This window comes from Tetrapisispora phaffii, chromosome 5, assembly GCF_000236905.1.
Source record: "Tetrapisispora phaffii CBS 4417 chromosome 5, complete genome".
In the NCBI taxonomy this organism is placed as follows: domain Eukaryota; kingdom Fungi; phylum Ascomycota; class Saccharomycetes; order Saccharomycetales; family Saccharomycetaceae; genus Tetrapisispora; species Tetrapisispora phaffii.
Window position 1 is genome coordinate 419,551 of NC_016524.1, and position 25,233 is coordinate 444,783.

At 31.5% G+C, this 25,233-nt stretch overlaps 12 protein-coding genes across 12 annotated transcripts; 6 read left to right on the plus strand and 6 right to left on the minus strand.

Annotated features, from left to right (window-relative positions):
• Positions 1 to 265: 265 nt before the first annotated feature.
• CAT2 (carnitine O-acetyltransferase CAT2) lies at positions 266 to 2,302 on the plus strand (the record flags this gene model as incomplete). The annotated part of the gene is made up of 1 exon (XM_003685680.1): positions 266 to 2,302. The coding sequence occupies one exon, from the start codon at positions 266 to 268 to the stop codon at positions 2,300 to 2,302; it is 2,037 nt and encodes a 678-aa protein (XP_003685728.1).
• A 453-nt stretch (positions 2,303 to 2,755) lies between these two features.
• On the plus strand, positions 2,756 to 3,496 carry STE14 (protein-S-isoprenylcysteine carboxyl O-methyltransferase; the record flags this gene model as incomplete). Its single annotated transcript, XM_003685681.1, has 1 exon — positions 2,756 to 3,496. The coding sequence occupies one exon, from the start codon at positions 2,756 to 2,758 to the stop codon at positions 3,494 to 3,496; it is 741 nt and encodes a 246-aa protein (XP_003685729.1).
• Positions 3,497 to 3,720: 224 nt separating this feature from the next.
• Positions 3,721 to 6,084, minus strand: TPHA0E02040 (Siz/PIAS RING finger protein; the record flags this gene model as incomplete). Its single annotated transcript, XM_003685682.1, has 1 exon — positions 3,721 to 6,084. The coding sequence occupies one exon, from the start codon at positions 6,082 to 6,084 to the stop codon at positions 3,721 to 3,723; it is 2,364 nt and encodes a 787-aa protein (XP_003685730.1).
• Positions 6,085 to 6,634: 550 nt separating this feature from the next.
• PUP1 (proteasome core particle subunit beta 2) lies at positions 6,635 to 7,420 on the minus strand (the record flags this gene model as incomplete). The annotated part of the gene is made up of 1 exon (XM_003685683.1): positions 6,635 to 7,420. The coding sequence occupies one exon, from the start codon at positions 7,418 to 7,420 to the stop codon at positions 6,635 to 6,637; it is 786 nt and encodes a 261-aa protein (XP_003685731.1).
• Positions 7,421 to 8,744: 1,324 nt separating this feature from the next.
• On the plus strand, positions 8,745 to 12,575 carry TRS120 (TRAPPII-specific subunit TRS120; the record flags this gene model as incomplete). The annotated part of the gene is made up of 1 exon (XM_003685684.1): positions 8,745 to 12,575. The coding sequence occupies one exon, from the start codon at positions 8,745 to 8,747 to the stop codon at positions 12,573 to 12,575; it is 3,831 nt and encodes a 1,276-aa protein (XP_003685732.1).
• A 168-nt stretch (positions 12,576 to 12,743) lies between these two features.
• On the minus strand, positions 12,744 to 13,028 carry SME1 (mRNA splicing protein SME1; the record flags this gene model as incomplete). Its single annotated transcript, XM_003685685.1, has 1 exon — positions 12,744 to 13,028. The coding sequence occupies one exon, from the start codon at positions 13,026 to 13,028 to the stop codon at positions 12,744 to 12,746; it is 285 nt and encodes a 94-aa protein (XP_003685733.1).
• A 353-nt stretch (positions 13,029 to 13,381) lies between these two features.
• MTR10 (mRNA transport regulator MTR10) lies at positions 13,382 to 16,279 on the plus strand (the record flags this gene model as incomplete). The annotated part of the gene is made up of 1 exon (XM_003685686.1): positions 13,382 to 16,279. The coding sequence occupies one exon, from the start codon at positions 13,382 to 13,384 to the stop codon at positions 16,277 to 16,279; it is 2,898 nt and encodes a 965-aa protein (XP_003685734.1).
• Positions 16,280 to 16,590: 311 nt separating this feature from the next.
• On the minus strand, positions 16,591 to 17,085 carry MRPL23 (mitochondrial 54S ribosomal protein uL13m; the record flags this gene model as incomplete). Its single annotated transcript, XM_003685687.1, has 1 exon — positions 16,591 to 17,085. The coding sequence occupies one exon, from the start codon at positions 17,083 to 17,085 to the stop codon at positions 16,591 to 16,593; it is 495 nt and encodes a 164-aa protein (XP_003685735.1).
• A 477-nt stretch (positions 17,086 to 17,562) lies between these two features.
• Positions 17,563 to 19,362, minus strand: DIT1 (Dit1p; the record flags this gene model as incomplete). The annotated part of the gene is made up of 1 exon (XM_003685688.1): positions 17,563 to 19,362. The coding sequence occupies one exon, from the start codon at positions 19,360 to 19,362 to the stop codon at positions 17,563 to 17,565; it is 1,800 nt and encodes a 599-aa protein (XP_003685736.1).
• Positions 19,363 to 20,443: 1,081 nt separating this feature from the next.
• On the plus strand, positions 20,444 to 21,919 carry DIT2 (putative cytochrome P450; the record flags this gene model as incomplete). The annotated part of the gene is made up of 1 exon (XM_003685689.1): positions 20,444 to 21,919. The coding sequence occupies one exon, from the start codon at positions 20,444 to 20,446 to the stop codon at positions 21,917 to 21,919; it is 1,476 nt and encodes a 491-aa protein (XP_003685737.1).
• Positions 21,920 to 22,048: 129 nt separating this feature from the next.
• On the minus strand, positions 22,049 to 23,125 carry URH1 (trifunctional uridine nucleosidase/nicotinamide riboside hydrolase/nicotinic acid riboside hydrolase; the record flags this gene model as incomplete). Its single annotated transcript, XM_003685690.1, has 1 exon — positions 22,049 to 23,125. One exon carries the CDS (start codon positions 23,123 to 23,125, stop codon positions 22,049 to 22,051), a length of 1,077 nt encoding a protein of 358 aa, XP_003685738.1.
• A 493-nt stretch (positions 23,126 to 23,618) lies between these two features.
• On the plus strand, positions 23,619 to 24,578 carry NSE3 (Smc5-Smc6 complex subunit NSE3; the record flags this gene model as incomplete). Its single annotated transcript, XM_003685691.1, has 1 exon — positions 23,619 to 24,578. One exon carries the CDS (start codon positions 23,619 to 23,621, stop codon positions 24,576 to 24,578), a length of 960 nt encoding a protein of 319 aa, XP_003685739.1.
• Between the last annotated feature and the right edge of the window lie 655 nt (positions 24,579 to 25,233).

Consider the following 25,233-nt stretch of genomic DNA (forward strand, 5'->3'; position numbering starts at 1 on the left):
ATATATTTGATATGGTTGACAGCTTCTATTGAAGATCATTCATTTATGTTCAAATGGAATTGGGCTGAATGTTCATCTTTAATAAAATGCATCCAATATTTAAATGTATAAATATCACCTCGTTATTTATTCATAATCATCCTGTCAGTTGGTTCTTTGTCGATAATCCACACACATGAAAAACCTATTGTAAAAAGATATATATATATATATATACCATTAGTCACAATATACAGAGCATCTCGTTTTCGTAATTGTTGTTATTATGTTACACAGCAAACAATTTGCAAATACACAGTTTCGAAGAACAATGACCACTGCAAAACAGTTTAATAATAATTTGAAAAGATTTGAATTCAAAACTAAAAATAATGAATATTATTTAGCTAATAATTCAAATGAATATTATCAAAAAAATATTTATAATAATACTTTTAGAAACTTAACTTATTCGAAACAGGACATTTTACCAGATTTACCAATACCTGAACTGGAAACTACAGTTAAAAAATATTTAAAATCAATTAAACCCTTTTTACAAAACAATGAGTCTGAATACAATTTACAGAAATTAAAATGTAAAGATTTGTTAGAAAATATGGGTCCAATATTACAAAAAAGATTAATTGAATATAAAAATTCAAATAGCTATAATAAAAGAAATTGGTTATCTACATTTTGGGATAAACAGGCATATTTGAATTATAATGATCCTGTGGTACCTTATGTTTCGTATTTTTATTCACATAAAAATATCACCAATCAAAAGAACAAGTTTATAGAAAATGACTACTTATTAAAATCAACAGCTATTATTAAAATAATATCTGATTTTATTGAAAGTTTAAAAAATGAATCTGTACCATTCGAGCTAATCAAAGGCTCTCCCTTTTGTATGAATTCTTTTCAATTGATGTTTAATACATCTAGAATCCCGGATTTGGATCCAAATTCAAATGATATAGATACAAATGTTTTTTATTCAATCTATGAAAATAACTTTATTATTGTCATATGCAAAGGGAATTTTTACAAATTATGGATAAATGATGAAAAGACATTGAAACCTTTATCTGTGGGTCAAATTTATCAACAACTTTTGAGTATTGTTGAAAGTGTTAATAAAAATGTTAAAAATGATAATATTGGTATTTTAACTTCTTTACCAAGGGATGAATTTAAAAAATCATACGAAACATTGATCAAGAATCCACAAAATAAGGATTCCTTAGATAGAATACATAAATCAGCATTCATTTTATGTCTTGATACTGATGTGACAGCGATTACTTTAGAAGAAAAATCAAGAAACGCATGGCACGGTGACGGTTATAATAGATATTTTGATAAAGCTTTACAGTTTATTGTTGCCAAAAATGGTGCTTCTGGGTGTCTTAATGAACACTCAAAGATGGATGGGACACCGACATTATTCTTGAATTCTTACCTTTGTAATCAATTAAATTTAATTGATTCAGAAACATTTTTGAAGGAAATTAAAGAGAGTGCACAACAACCAAACATATCAATGGAAACAAATAAATTACAATTCCAAATTGAAGATAATATCAAAAACCAAGTCGTAGTAGCAAAAACTAAATTTGATAGCTTACTGAAAGAACATGACTTGAAAGTTTGGCATTATAATAGATACGGCAAGTCAACAATCAAAAAACATAAATTTTCTCCAGATGCATTTATTCAACAAATTATTCAATTAGCCGTATTTAAATATACAGGTAAAGTATTACCTACTTATGAAGCTGCTTCAACTAGAAAATTCTTTAAGGGAAGAACCGAGACAGGAAGATCTGTGACTTCAGAATCAGAACTGTTTGTTAAAAATTGGAATAATCCAAAGTTGAATAATAATGAAAGAATCCAACTTCTCAGAAATGCAGCAGCTGCTCATTCAAAGAATTTAGGCGAATCAGCAAATGGTCAAGGGATTGATCGTCATTTCTTTGGATTGAAAAACATGGTTGATGAAAAGAAAGATAATATGCCAGAATTATTTAGTGATAAATTATTTAATTATTCATCAACATGGTTGATATCTACATCCCAATTATCTTCGGAATATTTTGATGGTTACGGATGGTCGCAAGTAAACGACAAAGGATTCGGGTTAGCTTACATGCTTAACACTAACTGGCTACATATTAATATCGTGAATAAACCTGATAAAGCTAACTTATCATGCGCAAGAATGCACTATTACTTAAGTGAGGCTGCTGACGAAATCATGGATATACTAGAAAATTCTGAACTTGAAAACATAGCATTGAAATCCAAGTACTAAGTTTATCAACAATCAATAAAAAGGTATTCATGTTTTATAAAAGGTGCTCATTCCTTTCACAATATAAATGTAAAATCACGTCAAAATAAAATAAATATTCTAAAGTATTTGTATCTTTATTTCTGTTTCTTCATTTCGAATTATCATTAATATTAAATACATTATGTAAAATTCCAAATTAGGAAACTAACATGATTCAGCATGAAACATTTAGATCGAAAATTAAGCGAGTGCTTGATTATGTATGTGCTGCGATGCGAAATTATAAAATACACTTAACTAGAATAAGGTGGATATATCACACTATAAAATGATATCATGGTATATAAAACAATTGATATTTGACACGATTAGACATACGAAGTCAATTTGAGAATATAATGCAATAAAAATAAATAATCAATCAGTAGTTTAATTGGCAGAAAGAAACCAAATATTTATCAATAAAATATAATGTCAGATAGTAGTAAAGAAGATATTCCGATAATAATAAATGGTAAACCATATCCGGACATAGTTAAGAATCCTCTTAATGAAATTGCATTGACCTCATATATTCTAGGAGCATTATTTGGTATTTCACTAGGGTTAATTCCTTTTGTTTCATTCAGAGCATTCAATTTATATCTAATGGCCCTATCGACTTTTCATTTCTTAGAGTTTTACATTACTGCTAAATACAATCGAGGCAAGGTCCACAGTGAGTCCTTTTTAATTAACAATGGTGTTGAATATATTTCAGCTCATCTTGTTGCAATTTGTGAATGTTCAATCGAAAGAGTATTTTTTAATAGTGCAAAGAGAAGCGATTCATCATTTATAAATTCAATTATATTCATAGTGGGCCTTTGTCTTGTTATCATTGGCCAAGTTATTAGATCATTAGCTATGTATACTGCTGGGCAATCATTTTCTCATATAGTAAAAACGTCAAAAATTGAAGATCATGATCTAGTTACCGATGGAATTTACTCGTTTTTCAGGCATCCAAGTTATTTTGGATTTTTCTGGTGGGCAATTGGAACTCAAATGATGCTATTAAACCCGATTTCTTTTGTGTTATTTTCATTCGTATTATGGAGATTCTTCAGTAAAAGAATCAATTATGAAGAGAAATATCTGGTTGAATTTTTTGGTAAGAAGTATCTAGATTACAAAAAGACTGTCCCAGTAAGAATTCCATTCATTAATTAAGATTTCAAATAAAAATAGTACAATAACAGTTTATAGTATATAATATATAATATATATGGATTATAATATTGCAATCTATAAAAACAAAGGTGTTTTCCGTGTTTGTGTACATATCAAACTTTATAAATGTAAACATATTTGTTAATATTCTATGCATTATCTACAATATCATAATCTTCTGCTAATTTTAAGGACCATAAACCAATCAATAAATTAAAAGTGATCTAATCTGATGTTAAATCTATTATATCCATACGGCTGCTTTCAACAGGATTAGTAGGCGTACTACTGATGTTATTATTTAAATTAAATGCAGGATTCGAATTTGGTATATTATTATGCATATGATTGTTAGGAATCGTCGTTCTAGCTATGCGTGGTGCTCCTTCACTTAAAGTCACTCCTGAATTATTGTGCATCTGTCTCTTTTGTGGAAGTCTATTTAAGTAAGGTTTCTTCGGTATGAAAGGGGATACGTTTGAACTTTTGTGACGACCTGGAACAGCTGTATTTCCTAGATATCCTTTAGACTGTCCTGAACATTCATTCTGTGCATCAGTCACGGTTCCTGTTACATTACCAAGCTCCGGCGACGCATCAGAATTTTCAGGTCCTTGATTAATTGGTTCAAAAAGTTGCTCCGAGTTTCCAGATATTCCTAATATGTTGCTGTTATTAGACCCATTAGAAAGTGAAAGCATCTGGGTATTATTTCCGGTAGGATGATCAATCCACAAGTTAGTATTCATTTCAGCAGTTCTATTCTCTGTATAATTTTGAGGATTTTCGTTAGCATTGTTATGGGGAGATTCGCCATTCGGAGTACCTAAAGACACGGACATAATATCAACATCATTCAAAGTCCCAATTCCTAAAATCGAAGTTCCATTTTGTCCTGATTCTGTGGTAGAAAGTGCATTACGTTGAGACAATTGATCTATATTTGTTGTAGGTAATACTGTCGAAGAGGTAGTACTTAGTTCATTACTATTTGACCCATTATTCTGATTATTATTACCATTGGATTCTTCTCTAGATAGTTGTAAAATAGGCTCTCTACTGCTATTGATGGAGTTTAATGCGTGATTATTTGGTGGTTGTACCTGAGTTGCAGTTATTTCATTATTTTCTTCATCGACATGATGAGCTAATGCTATATCATCCTCTTCTTCACTATCCAAAGATATTATGACTTGTTCAGAGTGACCATGTGGTATTGTTGAAGAGTTGTTAATTTGATCTTGTTTCGGTATGGCCAAAGTTGAATCTTCTTTTTTTATTGCTAAATTATTACTCATATGATTTACAGGTTTTGTTTCCAATTTCCCAGCACTAGGTACTTTTTCACCATCTTCATTCAACGGCACCCAAGAACCATCGACAGCAAGTTCTATTTGTTCAATATCATCACCCGTGGATCGTAGAATTTCCTCAACAAATTCACAAATAGCCATTGTGCCAACTTTCAGTGGAAGCTGGCATACAGGGCATTGCCATGTGGGCAGCTGCTTTTGGGAATGAAAATACCATAGTGCATCGAAACACTGTAAATGTTGACAGTTGATACCCTTTGCTGGATACTTCATTCGTGTATATGAAATTGGGCATTGTAGACTCATTACTGTGGACGTAGTTATTAAATCATCATCTTCCTCGTCATTTAAAGTTTTTTTAATATACTGCAATGTAGCTGTTCTTAAAATCTTGGGATTCTTTATAATATTTTGCAGTAACTCCTCTGGTGTAACATTTTCAACAATATAGCAATATACTGAATATTCATTCGCTGTGAATGCATGTACAATTTCTAGCACATTAACCTGGGAAGGTGGATACGTATATGGCGTCAAATTGGCTGGTTTTCCTGTCCCCGGTTTGCTCTTTAATCCTATAACATTGTCTTTTATTTGTATATTATTAAATTTTATTTCGTTTGGGTGGGGAAATTGTATTGGTTCATTTGATCTTTGACCAGATGCATTCAAGATACCACTGAATAAATATAGTTTATATTTCTCTTTATCAGATTGCAACAGCCTCCATTCTGAGTCAGTGAATCGGAACGATGTTGTACAAACACCTCTTCCAGTGGTTTTTTTTATTAGACCAACGGAATGAGGTATCAATTTTAGTACTTTGTAAAATGGTGATTCTTTGAAATGCAAAATAATAGTTTGTTTTGTATATTTGTTAACCTTTGCATGGTGTGTATTTGTAGAATTCACTGTTTGGGGGTTATTATGTGTGATTGCTGGAACTCTGGAGACAGAAGCTGGTTGATTTCGATCTGTTAATCGGCCCGTCTTAATTGCAGTCCAGAGAACTTCATAATCAGGTGGGTCTATCACACCATTTTGTGCTTGTTTAATTAATTCTTTTATTGTTTTTGGTCTCCATGGATCAATGTGTCCCATAGTTAGAGATTTTTTCAGGAAAACTTTAATCCTATCTTGAAGAAGAGCTTTACGTCCAGTAACAGGTAATTTGGCTGCTTTGCATACAAACTTCAATTCATAAACTCTTAAATCTTCCAGCATATCTAGAACCTGGTTCATCTCTCCTTGTAAGCCCCCTCCACCTGTGCTCATTTTGAAATAATGACAATATGTGTTTATTCTTTGCTTCCTTATGAAACAAAGTATATAAATTACCAACAAAGCGTTTGGTGCTTCTTATATATATGAGATGTATTTTCAAAACGATTTCTAATTAAATAACATGTAAATCTATAAGAAAATACTGTACTTAAAATATGTGTTTAATTAAATCATCACAATTTCTATGTACGTATTTGAATAACTAAAACTTTATCATTAATCAATCTTTTTGATCTTTCCATTTACCTTCTTATTTTTTATTTGCTACTTAACGTATTACATTTTCGCCTTTAAAAGTATACTTAAGCAAGGGCATCCAGTGTAAATTAGAAAATTGAAGGTCATCTAGAGAAATGATTTAATGAATTTTATGCTTCTTTAACTATTTTATTACACTAGGTTTATAAAAAAGATGTACAATACGCATATTGTGTATTGGTTTAATTTTCTTATTAAAATTAATGTTAAGTTTATTATATACTTAAAACTATCCTTTTACCATGATTTTAAAAGATTGGGTGTTGTCAATTTTTTTACTTATTTAAGACGTTACGTCAACAACTTCTTCGTTTATGTCGCAAATATTCACTATACTTTCTTTCAATACGGCTGTAGTTCCTCTAGCAAATTTATAGCTCTTTTGCTTTGGTTCTCTGACATTTGGTGTTATATAGTTTCTCAAATATTCAGCGTCCTTTCCGACTTCCATTACACAAAGATCAACGTTAGAACCAGAACCTAAATCGTTCCATATACCTGCAAGGATAGCTTCAGATGCTAATTTGATTGCATCTTCTTTACTTAAATCCTGTTTCCATTGAGATTCTAAAACAGCCATGGCTGCTAAAGAACCAGACCCTAAAGTGTGATAATAACCAACATCGGTAGAACCATGTGCATGTATAGAGAATAAATGGGCACCAGTAGGATCGACACCAGCGACGATCAAATAAGCCCCAATATGACCTTGATATTTGAATAAATGTTGTTTTAACATTTGAAGAGCAGACACCACACGAGGAGCTCTTTCTGTATATAAGGAATGCAATTCAATATTAGAACCAATCAATTGTGTAACTGCTTCTGTATCAGCAGCGGTACCTGCACCAGCACACCATATACGTGGAGCAATACGATGTAATTTAGCACAATTTTTATCAGCCACGATAGGACCTTGAGTAGATCTTGTATCAGCAGCAATCACAACACCACCTTTAAACTTGACACCAACAATGGTGGTACCTGTCGAAGTAGCTTTAGGTTGAGCATACGATTTGGAAGCCAAGAAAGTATTTCTTTGGTAATTATCGAAAGATAAGCCACTCATAGTTCAAAATATTTATGTGAATAAACTTGTATATCTATAATATTGATTATACGTTCCAAAATAAACAATCAATTATTCCAAAAAAATGTTAAACGGATGGAAGACTAATTCACTTGATGCAATTATTCTCTTAGATATATTAATAGATAATATTAATCGCTACCTATTCAAGCAAAAAAAATATATGGTATTATGAAGGTAATGGCCTCTTGTGTTTGAGTATACTGATATGATATTTTGAATAATCTTACTTTATATGCTCTTAACGTCAACTGCTTTAATTGAAGTTACTATTGAAAGGGTGGCAAATAACTTACTTTTTTATATATTCACAAATTCAAAATCATAAAGAGTTTAAAAAAGCATCTTGTCATACCATACGAGCATTATGCCGCCGAGGTCTGAGGGTCCATAAACTATATAAAGAAGTTAGACATGTACAATCCATTACTAGTTATTTTATATCTACTTTATTTTATTAATTGTTATTTAATAATCGGTGGTTGATGTTTCAATATATCACAAATAGCCTTTAGGAATATATGTAGGGGTTAGTAAAGGGCAATGCGGGGATCTTGGTTGAATCTGTCCCCATTATGTAATTTGAAAGAAACTAACAATTAGACAGTGAGAAAGGGGTGCTAAATTTGGTTATTATTTGAATTTGCAAAAGAATTAGAACTATAATTGATATGGTGTGTTCCCGGTGACGTACCCTTTAGAAATAAGGAATACGGGTTTAGAAAGGAATTGAAATATGATGGCTCAGCTTTAATTGATTTTAGTCACTGGGGAGGCGGTCAAAAAAAGTTTCAACTGTTTAATAGTATTATTGCCACCACTCGGCATTTGTAGCTTTGGTAAAGTAGGTAGTATAAAATTAATAGTTTGGTGGAGATGTCACTACCTATTTGCTTTATTATGCGATAATCTGAATATCCGGGTGATGTTGACGCTTTGCAGTACAATTTTCCGCCTTTCAAGGTTTTGATGGAGCGGTTAACTTTAGTACATGAGTATAGAGAGATGCACTATTTCCACATGAAAAATAGTAACTATTAAATTATTAGTTGATCTCAAAGATGTGTATTTTTAAGATAAAAGTTTACTAATTATCTTACAATTTCCATTACAATAAACAAATAGAGCGAAAATACTAAGAGGTCACAATTTAAGGATTACATTATTGGTCATTCATAATTGCTCAGAGGCACAAAAGGGCTAATCATAAACAATTGGCACGCAAAATAATTCACTAGTATCACATTGATCTCGAATTATATATCAATCAATAGAGACCCGATAAAAACAACTATTTATACATATGAACAATTTTGGTACTTATTCGGGATTTGTGGACCCAGCAAAAGTACATGTATTGGTTGTCCCAATCGGAAATTGGGAGAGAGAAGACTTTAAATCTTCAATTGATATCATGAAAAAATATAATGAATTACGATTATTAGATATATCACCAATTGATAGCTTACTATTTACACCACAAGGCTTCCCTAACGGACGAATATTTTTGAATTATAAAACCTCGACTTTCACTAATGAAGCTGATTTATTTTTATATGATTTTGAACCATTTAGAAAAATATTTATTGTAATTGGTTTAGTTAATGATGATAGTGATCCTTTAGATAATTACAAAAAATTAAAAGAGCTATACCCAGACATCATATCACATAATTTAATGTATACAAATACGGATCGTACAGATCTCAAAGAAACTTTAGTAGGTGACAAAAAGAATGATGAAGATATTGGATCAAAATTGTTTTTATGCAATCTAGCCAACAATGTTGAACATAATAATAATATTCAAACTGTTATATGTGATATTGCAAAAAATTTCTTAAAATCACTAGATCATTATTATTCATCTTATAAGCATGTCACCCTACGATCTCCTGGTGCAATTGGTGGTAGTAAAATTCTAAAGACTACGTTGTCACCATCTCTTTTGAATTCAGGGACTTCAAAATCATCACAAACATCAAAAGCAAGTTCACATTCAAAACGGTTATCCACATTTGAAATGACAAGTAATATTAAACGGTCAGCATCATTGCAGCTTGCTAGATCATTGGCAACATCTGATAATAAAGCACAGCAGAAATCTCAAGGCAGACAACTAAAAATTTTGGGAAACTTTCAGCTTTTATCCGGAAGATATTCAGATGCATTGAATAGTTTTACAGAAGCAATTATATTACTCCATGTCGTCCGTGATTATCTGTGGTTAGGTTCTGCCCTAGATGGAATTGCTATCTGCTTCTTGCTATTGAAATATTTAGATATTTCATTCAAAATTCCATCTGTTATAACAGAGTTGTGTCCAATTGAAAAACTTGAACCTACTAATGAAAGTGTAACTAACCTTTTAAGGAAAAGTACATCGAGCCAATCAAACGTGTTATCCCCAAGAAACTCGATCAATTCCAGTGTACCTCCATTGGAAATTTTAAATTCAGAGATAATATTACCGTACTTAATAAAATCAATTTCTGACAAAGCATTATATTATTATGATTCTTCGCTAGCTCATAATAGTGAGTATGTACCTCAAAATGTTTATTGTGAATTATTATTAAAGACGACAACTTTTATGGTTGTATGCAAAAATGATATTGAGATCTCAAAATTCTCTATGAAAAAAATAATAAATTACAATTATTCAGAAATAGGTATTATAGACAGAACTTCTGAGAAAATAGTTTTTGCAAATGAAGAAATTTATTATTTTATATCTAATATATTTGAATTACAAGTAAAAGACATGGAGATGTATTCCCAAAAAGATATTTACTTTACATTGGCAGAAATTTATGGTGCATTGGGGTACTATAAGAAGAAAACCTTTGTCTTGAGATTATTATTGGTAGCATTAGCTGCCACTTCTGATAAAGGTATATGGCAACCATCTTATCATGCTTTACTTTTAAAAATGGTTGATTTGTATAATATATCTAGCATTAACCCTGAGTCTTCAATAGTAGATGCCTCAAAAACAACATGGGTTACTTTCCAAAAAAAGGCATTGATATTGTTGATAAAAGTAGCAGACAAAGTTCATGATAAAGAATGTCTAGCAACGTTTTCATTACTTTTATTCACGAGATTTTCTCATTTAATGACCCAAAATGAACAAAAAATGCACTTATTAACTTACATTCAACCATTAGTTACAAATAGTTATATTTCAAATTATTGGGACCCATTTTTACTCAGAGATCTTACACTAGAGATTGATAATAATGCAAGTGCTGAAGTTGAACAAAGACTTCTTTCTCTGAAAGATAATGTTATGTCCTCTGAATTAGCCGAACTCTCTCTTTCAAATGGTGACCTAGAAGAAAAGAAGGTATTTAATCCTTTCAAAATAAGAACACTATCAAATCTGACATCAACTTCTGAAGTAAAAGTACAAAAACCAAAAATTGCTCAAGTAGGTGATAATGCGTTTCTGAAGGTTAAACTACAAAATCCATTTAAATTTGAAGTGTATGTTACTAGTTTTGAAATGAAAGAAGAAACAAAGAAATATATTAAATTAGACAATGATTCTGTTGATGCTAATCATCCATTGATTATTCAACCAGAATCTTTTATTGAAATAAGTTTTCCTGTATCTTTCATCAGTCAGACTTCATCCCACAATCTAGTCATAGATTCTCTTTTAATCTCTGTTTTTGATATGAAACCAACTCCGTTTAATGTTATTAAAAAGGACTCGCAATTACACTGCAAGGAAGATAATTCTAATTCCATCAGAGGTTGCAAGTCTAGTTTCGAAGTTCAAATTTTACCTGAATTACCTGAACTAGAAATTAAAAAGACAAGTAAAATGATAAATAATCAATGGATGATACTTGAAGGTTCGTCTGATTTTTTTAAACTAGAAATTGGAAATAGATCTCTACGTTCGAATATCGATTATATATCGTTAAGCTATCGCACCAATATAGAAGCATCGATAAAAAGCAATTATTGGAAGAATATGAAGAAAGATGACTTATTTGATTATGAAACTAGGCTAGAGTGGTTGAAAAATGATCTAATTAAATTTTATTACTACCCAGCAAGTTTGTTAGCAAACGAAAAATCTGAAATTAAATTTGAGGTAAATTCAGGCCTAGAATTTCTAGAATTTCTTAAGTTTGATATAGATATTGAGTATGGTATGAAATCAGATGATGGACAGTGGCTATATATCAAAACCATATCCATTCCACATCAATTAACAATTAAGAAATCGATTGAAATTCCCGGAATAGATATGATGCAATTAACAGACACATTCAGCGATGCAACATATACCGTAGATTGGATTTCATACATCAATGAACAACTGAAACGAGATCGTACATCAAAAATTACTGACTATATAATACTATTACTAGATGTTAGAAATTCCTGGGTCGATGCAGCAGAAGTAAATTTTTCATTTGAATCATATTCTAGTACGCCATTCATAATTGAATCCGGTCATACCTCAAGGGTGATAATTCCAATCAAGAAGTTAGGTGTAAAGAAACACTTGTTTTCAAATAAACCAGTTCCTAAAGTTCACAAATGGCGCCAATTTATTCAAACAGGCATGACTGAAGACGAAAAGATTAGGATGAGAGAAAAGTTTTGGTGTAGGGAATATATATTAGAAAACTTAAAATGTGATTGGGTATTACAAAATGGAACATATTCCGGTGATGTCAAATTTAGACCATATATTGAGAAGTTTAGCGACTCATTCATGAGCCTCTTTTACAATGAATCGTTAGAATATAATATTGACATGAGCATAGATACCAAAGATATTAATAACATGACGGCTGGGCAGCCATTTGATTTGATTGTTCTACTAAAGCGATCTAAATTCTCACAAAACGATAGTCAAGAGTCTTTCCGAATGAATTACATGATCTATGATATCAATGGCAATAGACACACTCTTGTGGCGGACAATAGAATTCTATCTAATGGAAATATGTATACAATTTTCCATATTATAAATTCACTTGAATGTAAGTTGAATTTTATACCGATTGAGTCTGGTAAATATTTAATTGAGGTAAATCTATGTCCATCAGAAACGAGTGATCAGAATATAAAATTAGCATCTCAATCGATTTCTTTTGAAATCAAATAGATCATTAAATATAAACGCATATATATGTTTTAAAAGCGCGAATAAAGTAGGCAATAATTTGTCCGTAAATGCAATGTTATGTATCCTAATACAAATATATTTAAATTCTTAAATACTTATTTTCTACTGCACTTGATAAATTTATCAATATCCAAATGCATTAATTAATTAATTTTCATCGACTGTCGTTATTAAAGTAATGTTGTCGCCCTTTAAAAGTATTCTTCCAAGTTTTTTTCCATCAGTTACCCTTTCAATCCCAGTCTCAGCATCAACTGGTATTTCAATTGCGTTGTCTATCACTACGTTCATAAACTCATCAAAACCAGCAACTTTCCCTCTAATTCTAAATCCTACTTGTTCATATAACCAAAACGATACTAAAGTTTGTTGCTGTAAAAAATTAAAAACACTGTTGATTGGAGGTATAACGGCTTTCGATCTTTCAAACATAATATTATAGTTATGGCGCCTTAAGATTGTTTTTTGTGTATTTTATTGGTATGTAATTGATGATTGTGGTAATCTACCCTTTCATAGGGATATTATGCTTATTCTAAATAAAACTTTTCAATTCTAAAATTTTACAGTTTCTTAAATCATCGCTTTTTAAGTTCCTATAAAAAAAATATTGAAAAAAATAACAAAATAAAAAAAATTGTAACATATAAATATTAAATTTATTATACAATCATTGTTTATAATATCAAGTAACTGGCCAATAGATCATATCATATCACCAATACTTTAGATTTTATTTACTGCTTAGGTTTAGCAAATAGAGGGAGTGTACTATTCGTGTCATGATGTCTAAACCGTTTACAATTGAAAACATTCAAGTTGCATTGCAGTGTATATCTTCGAACGTCACGCAATTTGAAAAGACTGAAGCTTTAGGTTATTTGGAACATTTCCAAAAGTCTACAGAAGCTTGGAAAACTTGTCATGAAATTCTAGGAATGAATAATGGAGCCTTAGTCGAATTAGGCGTTTTTGCTGCACAAACATTAAGAAACAAGGTCACATATGATTTGAATCAATTAGACGGCAATTTATCTCAATTTAAAGAGTCTTTGATTAATTTCTTAATTTTGCATACTAACAAATTAATTGTTACCCAACTGAATGTTGCGTTAGCTAGGTTAGCGATTCAATATTTGCAATGGATCAATCCCATCACTGAAATAATTAATTATTTAAACCCATACCCTGATAAATTATTGGGATTCTTGAAGATCCTGCCAGAAGAAACATTAGATGTCAACTCAACCCCACTATCTGAAGATGAATTTAATTCCAGAACACATGAATTAGTTACAACAATTGGTGGTGATGTTTTGAAATTTTTAGTCACATGTGAGGAACTTTTAAAATCTAATACAGCTCAAAATGTTATCACGTTAGAGCATATTTTGCGTTGCTTATCATCATGGTCGTTTGAATTTCCTCTCGATGAATTGCTATCTGTGCAGTCATTAATTTCATTGGTTTTTGAAACACTACAAAATAAGAATGAAGATGACCCTGACGCATTTGATGCTGCTGTTGATTGTTTATCTGTAATAATAAAGGAAAGTAGGGATGCATCGAATGAGCAGTTAATTTTGTCTTTGTATGAACAATTATTAACTTTGCAAATGAAACATTTGCCAAATATACTTACCGCAGCTTCTTGTGATGAATATGATGATGATTTAATGGAATCAATGACTCGTATTTTCGTCGAAGCAGGTGAAGCCTGGATTGTATTTATTTCCAAGTCTCCTCAAACGTATCACCAATTGGTTACAATATTGTTGATGTTTACCTCAAAAAACTCGGATTTAGAAATTGCAGCTTATACATTTCCTTTCTGGTTTGATCTAAAACAAAATTTAGTCCTACCGAGATACCAAGATTCTAAAATCCAATATACGCCTATATTCATTGAGCTGATTGGTTGTATAATCACACATTTGCAATATCCTTTGGAATCGTTTTCTTCTAAGGAAGAAGAAGATAAATTTAAAGACTTCAGATATCATATGGGAGATGTATTAAAAGATTGCACGGCTGTCGTTGGTACTACAAATGCTTTGACACAACCTTTAAACAGAATAAAGGATGCAATATCTACTCAAAAATCATGGCAACATATAGAAGCACCTCTTTTTTCATTAAGAACTATGGCAAGCGAGGTTTCATTATCTGAGAAGGTCCTTTTACCAGAAATTTTTAATATTTTAGTTACTTTGCCGGAACAACCCCAAATAAGGTATGCAGCCACCTTAGTATTGGGTAGATACACCGAATGGACTGCAAAGCATCCTGAGCTTCTGGAACTACAATTACAATATATATTTAAAGGATTTGAAATTGCAAATGGGTCATCAGATACTTTAACTGCTTCTTCACATTCTCTAATGTATTTTTGTTCCGATTGTTCTACTTTACTGAGTACATATATTGATCAGTTATTTGAATTTTATTTTAACGTACAAGACTCCATTGATATCATATCTTGTTTTGAACTAAGCCAGGGTTTGAGTGCAGTTTTAAATAAACAACCTAACGAAGTGATTTCTTCAAAATTTCAAATATTGATAGACAATAACTTAGGAAAGCTAAATAAATTAGTATTATCGTGGCAAAATGACAGATCAAAGTATAGTAATTTGGTTGCTGACCAAATTGACTTATTATACGCATTTTTTGAAGAATTGAAACCAAGATATGATTATCCACAACAAGGCCAAGAACCTCTATTACCACAATTAGAATATATATGGAGTGCATTGCACCATTTATTGGTTGATTTAGGTGCGTTAGATGATACTTTAATAGTCGAAAGAACAACAAAACTTCTGCGTAAACTATTTGAAAATTTTCATATATTTTGTGGACCATTTTTAAGTTCAGTTGTTGAATTTTTGGCCAATGGCTATAGAGTTACTGGTTTGGGATCTTATTTGTGGTGCACAGGTGCCATTGTTGTTGTTTACGGTGATGATGAATCACTGCCAATTAGTCCAGAAATAAAAGAAGCAGTCTGGCAATTTGCTGTTTCTCAAAATAATACATTCATACAAAATTTTAAGTCAATTGACAAATCGACATTGGATAATTATTTTGAGTCAATAATGGATTTCTTTTCTATGATATCTGACTTGCTTATGTTTTATCCGGAACACTTTATTATGTCAGAAGAATTGCTTGGCAATGTTACTGATGTAGCCCTTGAAAGTGTGACTAACTTAGGTAACTATGATGCTTATACTTTTATTCTAAGATGTCTGGATGATTTGATATCATGGGGATTTAAAACACCACCAATATCTACGATTGCATTAGAATACGTTCCAGATGAGTGGAGAAAGATGATCATCAATGAACTGGTTATCAAAAGGGGTTCGCAAATTACGATGTCTATCTTTGTTGGTTTAGTAACGAACTTTAATAATAATGTCCATAGTGATGCAATTTCATGTCTGGTGAAATTATTTAGAATTGCTTTAGAAACTAACAATAATGATCCAATTATTTGCATAACTTGGCTTACGCAAGCTTTAGCTCAATTTAACAATATTTCCGTTAAAGAGAAAGATGACTTAACAAATTCAGTAGTAAAAGGTTTGAATGCAAGAGATTACAGGAAAGCTAGGGAAGGTATTCGTGGTTTTATCAACTGGTATTTGAGAAGAAATGTTGATACAAGATACGATTAAAACATTAAAATTGTCGATTGTATAAATTTTTGAATCTCTACATTAATGAAAATAACCATATAGTTTTTTTAAATACTCTTATAGAATATATAGTTCATTGCATGTCTTAATAATTCAATATTTTATATTTTTATCAAATTATATTATATAATTAATTATAATATTAGGAGTATTTACAGCGTTTATATATTTAAGTTATATGTCAAAGAAGAATATAAAATATTCATCACTCATTTCAAGGGTGTAATATTATCAGGAAATCAAAGATTAAATCCAATGACATCTTTAATAACAATGTTTTTATTGATATATCATGGTTGTTTTACGGAATTGGTTTCTGTGTTAGTTGATGACTTGATCTGTGATTGTTCTTTTGCAAAAGCCATGATGTTGTTTTTATATGGATGTTCACTTCCATCAAATATTTTTAGCCTCTCTAATCTTATCTTACGAAGTCTATTCTTGGGCAACATTCCGCTTACTGCCTTTTTTAAGACCTCTTTAGTACCCTTATCTGCAATTAATTTTTCCATTGGAACAAGTTTTAAATGACCTGGTTTACCACTATGAGACCAGTAATTTTTTTGGCTCATCTTCTTACCAGTTACTTTCAGCAGTTGACAATTCGTGACAACTACGTAATCGCCACAATCTTCAGAAGGATGATATACTGGTTTGTGTTTACCTATCAAAGCTATCGCAATTGAGGACGCAAGTCTACCTAAAGTTCTCTCCTCTTGTGCAACATTTACATGATGCCATAATCTACCAAAAGCTAAAGCGGAATGGCCAATCTTTTGAGACATATTTAATATAGCTCTTCTTTATGTGTTGGTATTTAAATACTTGGACACGGTGACTTCTCATCAGATATATAAAAGCACAACATCTTAACTTGTTTAAAGTTTAAAGTACAATAATCATCAATATTCCATTTTATATTTTCTTGAAATATATCATATTCACTAATTCTTGAAAAATTCCGAACATGAAAATTGTGCTCGTGTAAAATGAAAAACGACACACACGGTTAAGAACTTATTGTCGAGATGACTGTTTTAATGACAACGTTCAAAATCACATTAACACAAATGGTTGCTTAGTTGATGTTATCTTGATTAAAACTTTTAAATTATATTATTACTTTTGTTTACTTAAAATTTTGTTATATAAAAAAATCAATAGTTGTTGATTACTTTTGAGTGAATTTCACTGACATCTAAAACTGGATGTAAAATTGAACACAGAAAGAAGAACCTTTAGAAAATAAATTTTGTCTGAGTTTAATATCGTTTTCTTAAAATATAATAACCTCCGATGCCATCTTCGAAGGATGTTTCTCTCCATTCTCCATCGTATAATCCTTTCTCGATAGCATCTTTCACTTCTCTTGAACGAGTCAAGTAGTACAAAGGTTGTTGTTTAAAAGTACTTTGATTAGAAGATTGTGAAGACAATGGAGTTATAAGATCAGAACTTAATTGACTTCCGGATTTATTAGAGTAAATAGTTGAAACTGTTGACGTCGATGCGGAAGAATTATATTCGTTAGAATTTAAGTTGTCTGATGAACTCGAAGACACAGATAACTTTGAGGTTTCTTTTAATAATTGTAACTCCGTGTTGTCTTCATCTGAATCTAAATCTTTAATATTCCCTTCAAATGAGACAATACAATTGTGCCAAGGTGTTGGAATATGCAATAAATCTTCAAATATTGGTTCTTCTGGGTTTTTTAAGTCTTTGACGATAGCACATTGTTCTCTAGAAATAACTTTAATTCCATATTTTGGACCAGCATTGTTATGGGCATGAATAGAAAATCTTAAATGATGTGGAAACATTAATTCTACCAGGTTTGAATAAGCATCATTTCTTTTAATCATATTAAAAGCAACTTTGGAAACTGTTTTCTTAAATTTTTTCTTAGACATTGCTTGAAATAATGGTTGTAATTGTAAATCTTCACTCATAAACTTGGAGAATCCTCTATATAAGTACAACCTAGCATGGCCATCGGTATTGATGTGTTTTTTTAACCTTCCGTCATCTGTATCGCAGCCTTTCATTAAGACTTCTCTAGATAAATCAGCCTTCGCGTTGATCTTACTTCCAGTCAAGTGACATATTTCAACATCCTTTGTCCATTCCTTATTAAAATATTGGATAGTTTTAGCGTCACCAAAAAAAATTTCATTCAACCCATAAAATTGAATGTAATTTTCTTTACCAACAGATAAACTTTTATACAGTTCGTGTAATCTCATAGTATAGGTATCAACAACGTCATCATCTACACCAATACAATCAGAAAAAACGTGCCCATCACTGATTATCCAAACTTTCATTCCTGGAGGATAGAATGTCTTAACATCATCAATTATTTGAATGATTCTTCTCAAAGCTAATTCTTCACCTTTATCAGGCTCAACTCCGTTAACTTTATCAAAGTTAGATGACTTGCAAGGGAATGCAGGTAAAACTGCCTCAATTGGAATATTTCTGTCAGTGTAATATTTCACTCTCTCAGTAAAATATTCCTTACCTCCAAAGTCCCATTGTTCATTTTGAACAGCATTTTTGACATTCTCAGCAAAATAAGTAGTAAAAAGCTCGTTATAGCTATCTGAAGTTACTGAGGTATTATCAATACAGTCTCTATCAATATTAGTTTTTGATAAAATGTGATAAATAAACCAATCATTGAAACTATTTTCATTTTCAATTGATGTCACACATCCTCTAATTTGTTTCTCATTGTCTTTTTTCAATAACGAAATCTTTAGATCTAAACCCAGATCGTTAGTGAATTTATTTGCTAAGGAGGATGGAATAGTGTATTCTTTAACATCAGAATTGATTGAATTGTCACTAGAGTTTTCTGGTAGTAAATACTTGACTATTTCATTCCAACTTGATTTAAATTGACATTGTTGTTTTTCCGTGATAGTAATAATACTATAATCATCGCAATTCGCTGTAAAAATAGCTAAAAATTTACTAAAGGTAGACGCATCAGTCCCCTCATGTGGGATTGAATTATCATCTGGTTCAATTCGTTTTTCTTGTGGTGGTCCTGTCATTCTTTTTTTTTGTTTAGTTGGGCTTTTTGGAAATTTAAAATGTTAGTGTTAGAGAAGTGAACTAATCATTTAATTAATTAACGACAAATAAAAATGTTTTTAGATTGACATTAACTAGGTCATATTTATAAGTTCAAGATCTAAGTTAGGATATATTATCCCCATTACCAACTGATTTAACTAAAAAGCTTTCAATTTTGTAAATAATTAAAATAAATGAGAGTAAATTGGGAAGTGAATACAGGGGCACATTTCAAGGAAATCGGGGGTAGTGGTACACATCGATTTAACCTAGTGTCCTTACCACAACAAGAAATAACGAACTAGAGATATTTTCTTTTATGTTGTTCATCTTTTCAGTTGGAAATGAGTTTCAGATTTGAAAGGAATTTTTCATGTGAATACTCAATAACTTTCCTTTCACAAGTAATATTTTTTTAACCTCAATGCATCAATAGTTATCCTTTTGTTATAACATTACTAATAATATCTAATTATGTTATGAGTAGTCGAAAGTTTATATTGGGAATTATTATTTTTCCTCTACTTACGTCATAATTTTGTTTCTTTTTTTCAGGAGTACCGTGCCTTTATAAACATTCCTCAATTTGAAGTTTTTCCGGAGAATGTTTACGGATTGAATTATATTTATCATATGGCATATTATCTTGATAGTTAATTGAAGAAAAGACTAGCGCACACGATAAGGAGTAAATACAAAGGAGTAAATAAGGAGTTCCTATTATACATTTAATGTTAGGACTGATGCTGTTATGGCAGAGTTGAGGTGAAGTCACGGAACTGGATATTTGAATTAAACATCATTAATCATAATACTGCTACTCTCTAGTCGAGAGGCCATATTAAACTCAAATAATATAAACATACATTTTTAGTTATTACTATATATATTAAACCGTAAATTTTATTAGAGAAGATACTTAGTTTTTAACTGCCACTTAATTGGTGAATAGTATAATTAGATTTATCACTCGAAAACGAATAACGGTCCAACACACGTACGTGCGCACACATATATACACACACACACATACATATATATATATAGACAAACTTCACTATGATAGATCATATCACTGGAACGGCAACAGTTTTGATTGCCTCTTTAATATTTTTATTTTTGTTCAAAATATACATGCCACCTTTGGACTTTCCAAGAAATATACCAACCATCCCTTTCTATGTTCAATTTTTACCTACTTTGTTCCGAATTGATCAAGTCGATGTATACAATATGTATATAAGAGAATCAATGGAAAAATATGGTGCTGTAAAGTTTTTCTTTGGATCAAGATGGAATATTCTGGTCTCGAAACCAGAATACCTTAAACAAATGTTTAAAAACGAAGACACTTTTGCCAAAAGTGGAAACCAGAGGAAAATACCATATAGTTTAATTGCAGCGTATACAGGTGATAATGTTATTAGTGCACACGGAGATAATTGGAAGTTATACAGATCCAGTATTACAAATGGGTTACAGCATTATGATGGGACTCCTATGGTAAGTAATGCAATATTATTTTGTAGTCTAATTAAAAAGTCAATTAACTCAACAGAAGGAACTGTAACGGTTGGGCCTTTGATTCAAAAACTTACTTTAGCTAATATTTCACAAATTGTATTGGGATTTGATTTTGGAACTTTATCAAAAGAACACTCTACCATACATGATAATTTGCTGAAAAATAAAAAAAAAATATTTAATCCTCTATTTCTAACGTTTCCATTCTTAGATCTTTTGAATCTACCCCAAAGAAAGACTGGATTTCAAGAAGTTAACAAATTCCGTGAGGAATTAGTTGCAACAGTGGAGCAAGAATTAATCAATAATTATAAATTTGAGCAAACTACATTTGCCGCTAGTGATTTGATCAGAGCTTACAACAATGAGCAGTTAAATTTTAAGCAATTAGCTGATAACCTAACGATTCTTTTAGTTGCCGGTCATGAGAATCCTCAGTTAGCATTGACCTCAATATTTTATTATTTTGGAAAATATGCTGACACTTGGCAGAAACGCATTCGTGAAGAAGTTTCGAAAGTAAGTGAGATTAATGAATTATACAACTTACCGTTATTGAATGCATTTATTTATGAAACATTGCGAATTCTACCTCCATTAAATATTATTATTAATAGATGTACTACCGAAACATCTCAATTGGGGCCAAACATTGTAATACCAAAAAACACCTATGTTGGTTATCATAATTTTGGAACTACACACGATAAAAATGTTTGGGGTTTAAGATGTGAGGAATTTGATCCATACAGGTGGGGATGTGATATATTAGAGATCAAAACTAATTGGAAACATGCAAAAAACCTCTGTAAACTTCCCACATTCCATGGTGGAAAGAGGGCATGCCTAGGTGAAAAATTTGCAAACCAAGAGCTTATTATAACTCTGGCAGAGTCATTAAAACGTTTTGAATGGGTCATTAATAATGATTGTTCTCAAAAAATGACACCAGGTGGACCTCTATGTCCTGCAGACTTAAAGTTAAAGTTCAAATGTTTGGATAAGGACTAATCAGAAGGTAGCTCTCAAATATTATCCCAGTATATCCTTTTATTTTATATGCTTATATACTTTTACTGAAAATATGTTATTGTATCATAAACTTAATATTTAATGGCATATATCATTCAACGTAATGTTTCACACTATGTCGTCATTACTTAATTCTTCTTGCATTAATTCTTTTCTAACTACATCCTTCGCAATCAATTCTATTGTAGATAATTTTTCTGCTTCTGCAATACCCAAATAAACTTGGGTCCAAAAATATTTGTAATTAAGATCTATGCCAACTACTGTACCGTGAGAGTCATTGGCGTCATATTCCTTCAAAATAACCAATTTACCTATATCTGCATCGTTTTCATCCACTATTACCTTGAGATCAACCCTCTTGTAGACGTATTGTATTACCATATCAGGTTCCCATCCATAAAGTACGAGCAATGGTATCAAAGCTAATGGATCATGTATTGGTGGTCCTGTCTCAAAACCTTGTGCATTTTTATATGAGTTACCAAAATACAAAAATAATTCGTAAAATAGTCTTCTTAAGTTGGAACCCGATGTACCCAGAATATTTTCCATTACCTCTTGAGTGGCTATAGCCTTGTGAGTTAGGTCTAAGGGGGTTACTATACATTTATTTTTTATAACTTCATCTGTAAATAAAAAGTTTGCTGAATCTGGATCAACCCATATATTAAACTCTGCTGATTTATTTTCATTAATATTACCAACCGAAAGACCACCACCCATTATTGCAAGATATTTCAACTTTTTTTTCAAGTGAGGCTTTTCTTTCAATACAGTAGCAATAGATGTCAATGAACCTGTTGAGATAAATAATTCTCCCTCATTTTCCTCAATTTTTTCCTCGATGTAATCTATGTAAGAATCGTTATTAATGTCCCCTATTGGTACTGGTAATAAAGTAGTCCCATCTAATCCTGATTCACCATGAATATCGGGTGCATATATAGGTAATCTTTTCCAAGGTTGTTGAGCTCCATTCAAAACAGGAATATCATTTGCTTTTCCAATAGCAGTTAATATTGAACGAGCATTATAATGAGTGTTGTTTGGTGATGCATTACCATAACATGCACTTATACCAACAAGTTTAAATGCTGGATGGAAACAACTTAATAATATTGCTATAGCATCATCATGACCTGGATCGCAATCTAACCAAATTGGTATTTTTTCTTTTGTCATACCTTCTACGTTCTTTTACTTCTCTACAATTTAAATCTCAATATATCTGAAAATATTTGAATTGTAATTTGTAATGTGACTCTAAAATGTATATTATAAATCGTCATCTCAAAAAAGCAACTAATCTGGAGAGTCTTTCTTTATATATAAACCCTTTATTAAGATTACTGCAAAATTGGAAACACAGTTTCGGACAAACTGGGGTTGAAAATTCTGAACACGGCGCTATCAATTATTAGTTAGCATGTGACCGGAAATTATTTTCCTCAAAGTAAATTCGCCAACGTTTTCGATGACAAGCAATATAAACATACATAGGCACACAAGATCAAACCATCTGCTATCTGCTTTCTGCCAAAAGTTTTAATGCAAAGGAGTTTGACATTGACATATTTAGGTGATGTTGCTTTGGAAATCCTTCCGCGTTGCCTATAGTATTCTTGGGGGTTATAAGTTGGTGTCTAACTTGCACAAGCTCTAAAGTTCGTTAACCATGTCAGATCAAGAAGCTGAATACATGGAGGGGACTCCAAATAGTGATCCCACTGCTACCGATATTAAAATAGTCCATATTGCACACGCAATGATAAGATACATCCTATCAGTAGCAACAAATACCAACACGGTAATTACAAGATCCAGATTACAAGATAAGATACGTGATCTGAAAATCAAAGAAAATGCTCCTAATGTAAAATTTGAACTTATATTTGAACGAATAAACGCAATATTGCTCGACGTCTATGGTTATAAGTTAATTGGCTACCAAAGTTCGAGCAGCCATCAACATACAGAGAATTCGAATGGTGAGACTAATACAGAGAGCAATGCGAAGGAAGGCTCAGATGCTGATGAAATTGAAAACAAGAATGTAGTTTCTGATAAATTTGCACATCGATCCAATAGTTTTATATTGATTAACAATTTGAAATACGTACATAGCTTTGAAAGCTTCATATCACTCCAAAAGAGTTTACAATACCGAAAGACAATAGTCGATGGGGAATACATAGGGAATGATAATGACCAGCCAGCATCTCAAACGCTAGACAACTCCATTGGCACGGATAAATTGTTGGCGATGAATGGTATACTGGCAATTGTGATCAGTATGATTGCATTTTCAAAAAACAACATTTTGCATAATGAACTGACGGGATACTTGCAGCAATTTGGAATACCAATTGATGACACCGCTAATATACCAATATTAGAAATGAAGTTCAGCGAACTATTGAAGGTTTTTGTAAAGAGAGAATATGTAGCTAAAATCGAAGAAAACTCAAGCATGGAAGGTGATATAGTGACTTATAGGTTGGGAAGAAGAACGAAAGCTGAGTTCCCAATAAAATCATTAGTTTCAATGGTCCAAACGATTTTAAACATTCCTAATGAACAACTCCCGAACTTGAAAAAAGATATAATAAAGAACATAGGCGATACATATTCATAGATAGAACGAACTTCGAAAAGACATTAGCGAAAAAAAAAGTTAATCAACATGCATCGTCATTCCAAGCCTCTTTCCCCTTGTGACTACAATAAATGTCCATGATAAGAGAACACAAATATGTATAATAGTGTTTATAAATGTCATATATGACCATGGTTAATGATTATTCAATTATATATTTACCCGCACACCAGTACATTAACTTGTCGTACCCAGTACCTGTCACTCTTTGTAACTGTCTCCTCTAGTATGCACCAGTTAGTTTAAACAGTTACATCCCAGGCCGTTATTAGTGTTCGTTAAAGTCACCATACGTCAAAACGCAGTCGCTTGCAACGTGTATGTACTGTCTTCATTCACCAGTATGATATCAAGACAGTCGACGTTTCAATTTCTTTTTTTTTTAACTTACGAAGTTAATTCACCCAAGAACAAGAGACCGCGTCTTATTAGTAGTTTGCATCCAACTTTGAAGCACATCGGAGTAGTAGTAGTCTTGACTTTTAAACGGTAAAGAACATATACAATTGCGAGAGCCATGCACCTACTCACTCACTCAACACTCAATCATCGACACCTTTATCTCAATCGTTTCATACAATTGACAACGTACTGAAACGAAACGAAACTGTGTTCTTTCTTCTTCGAACTGTTA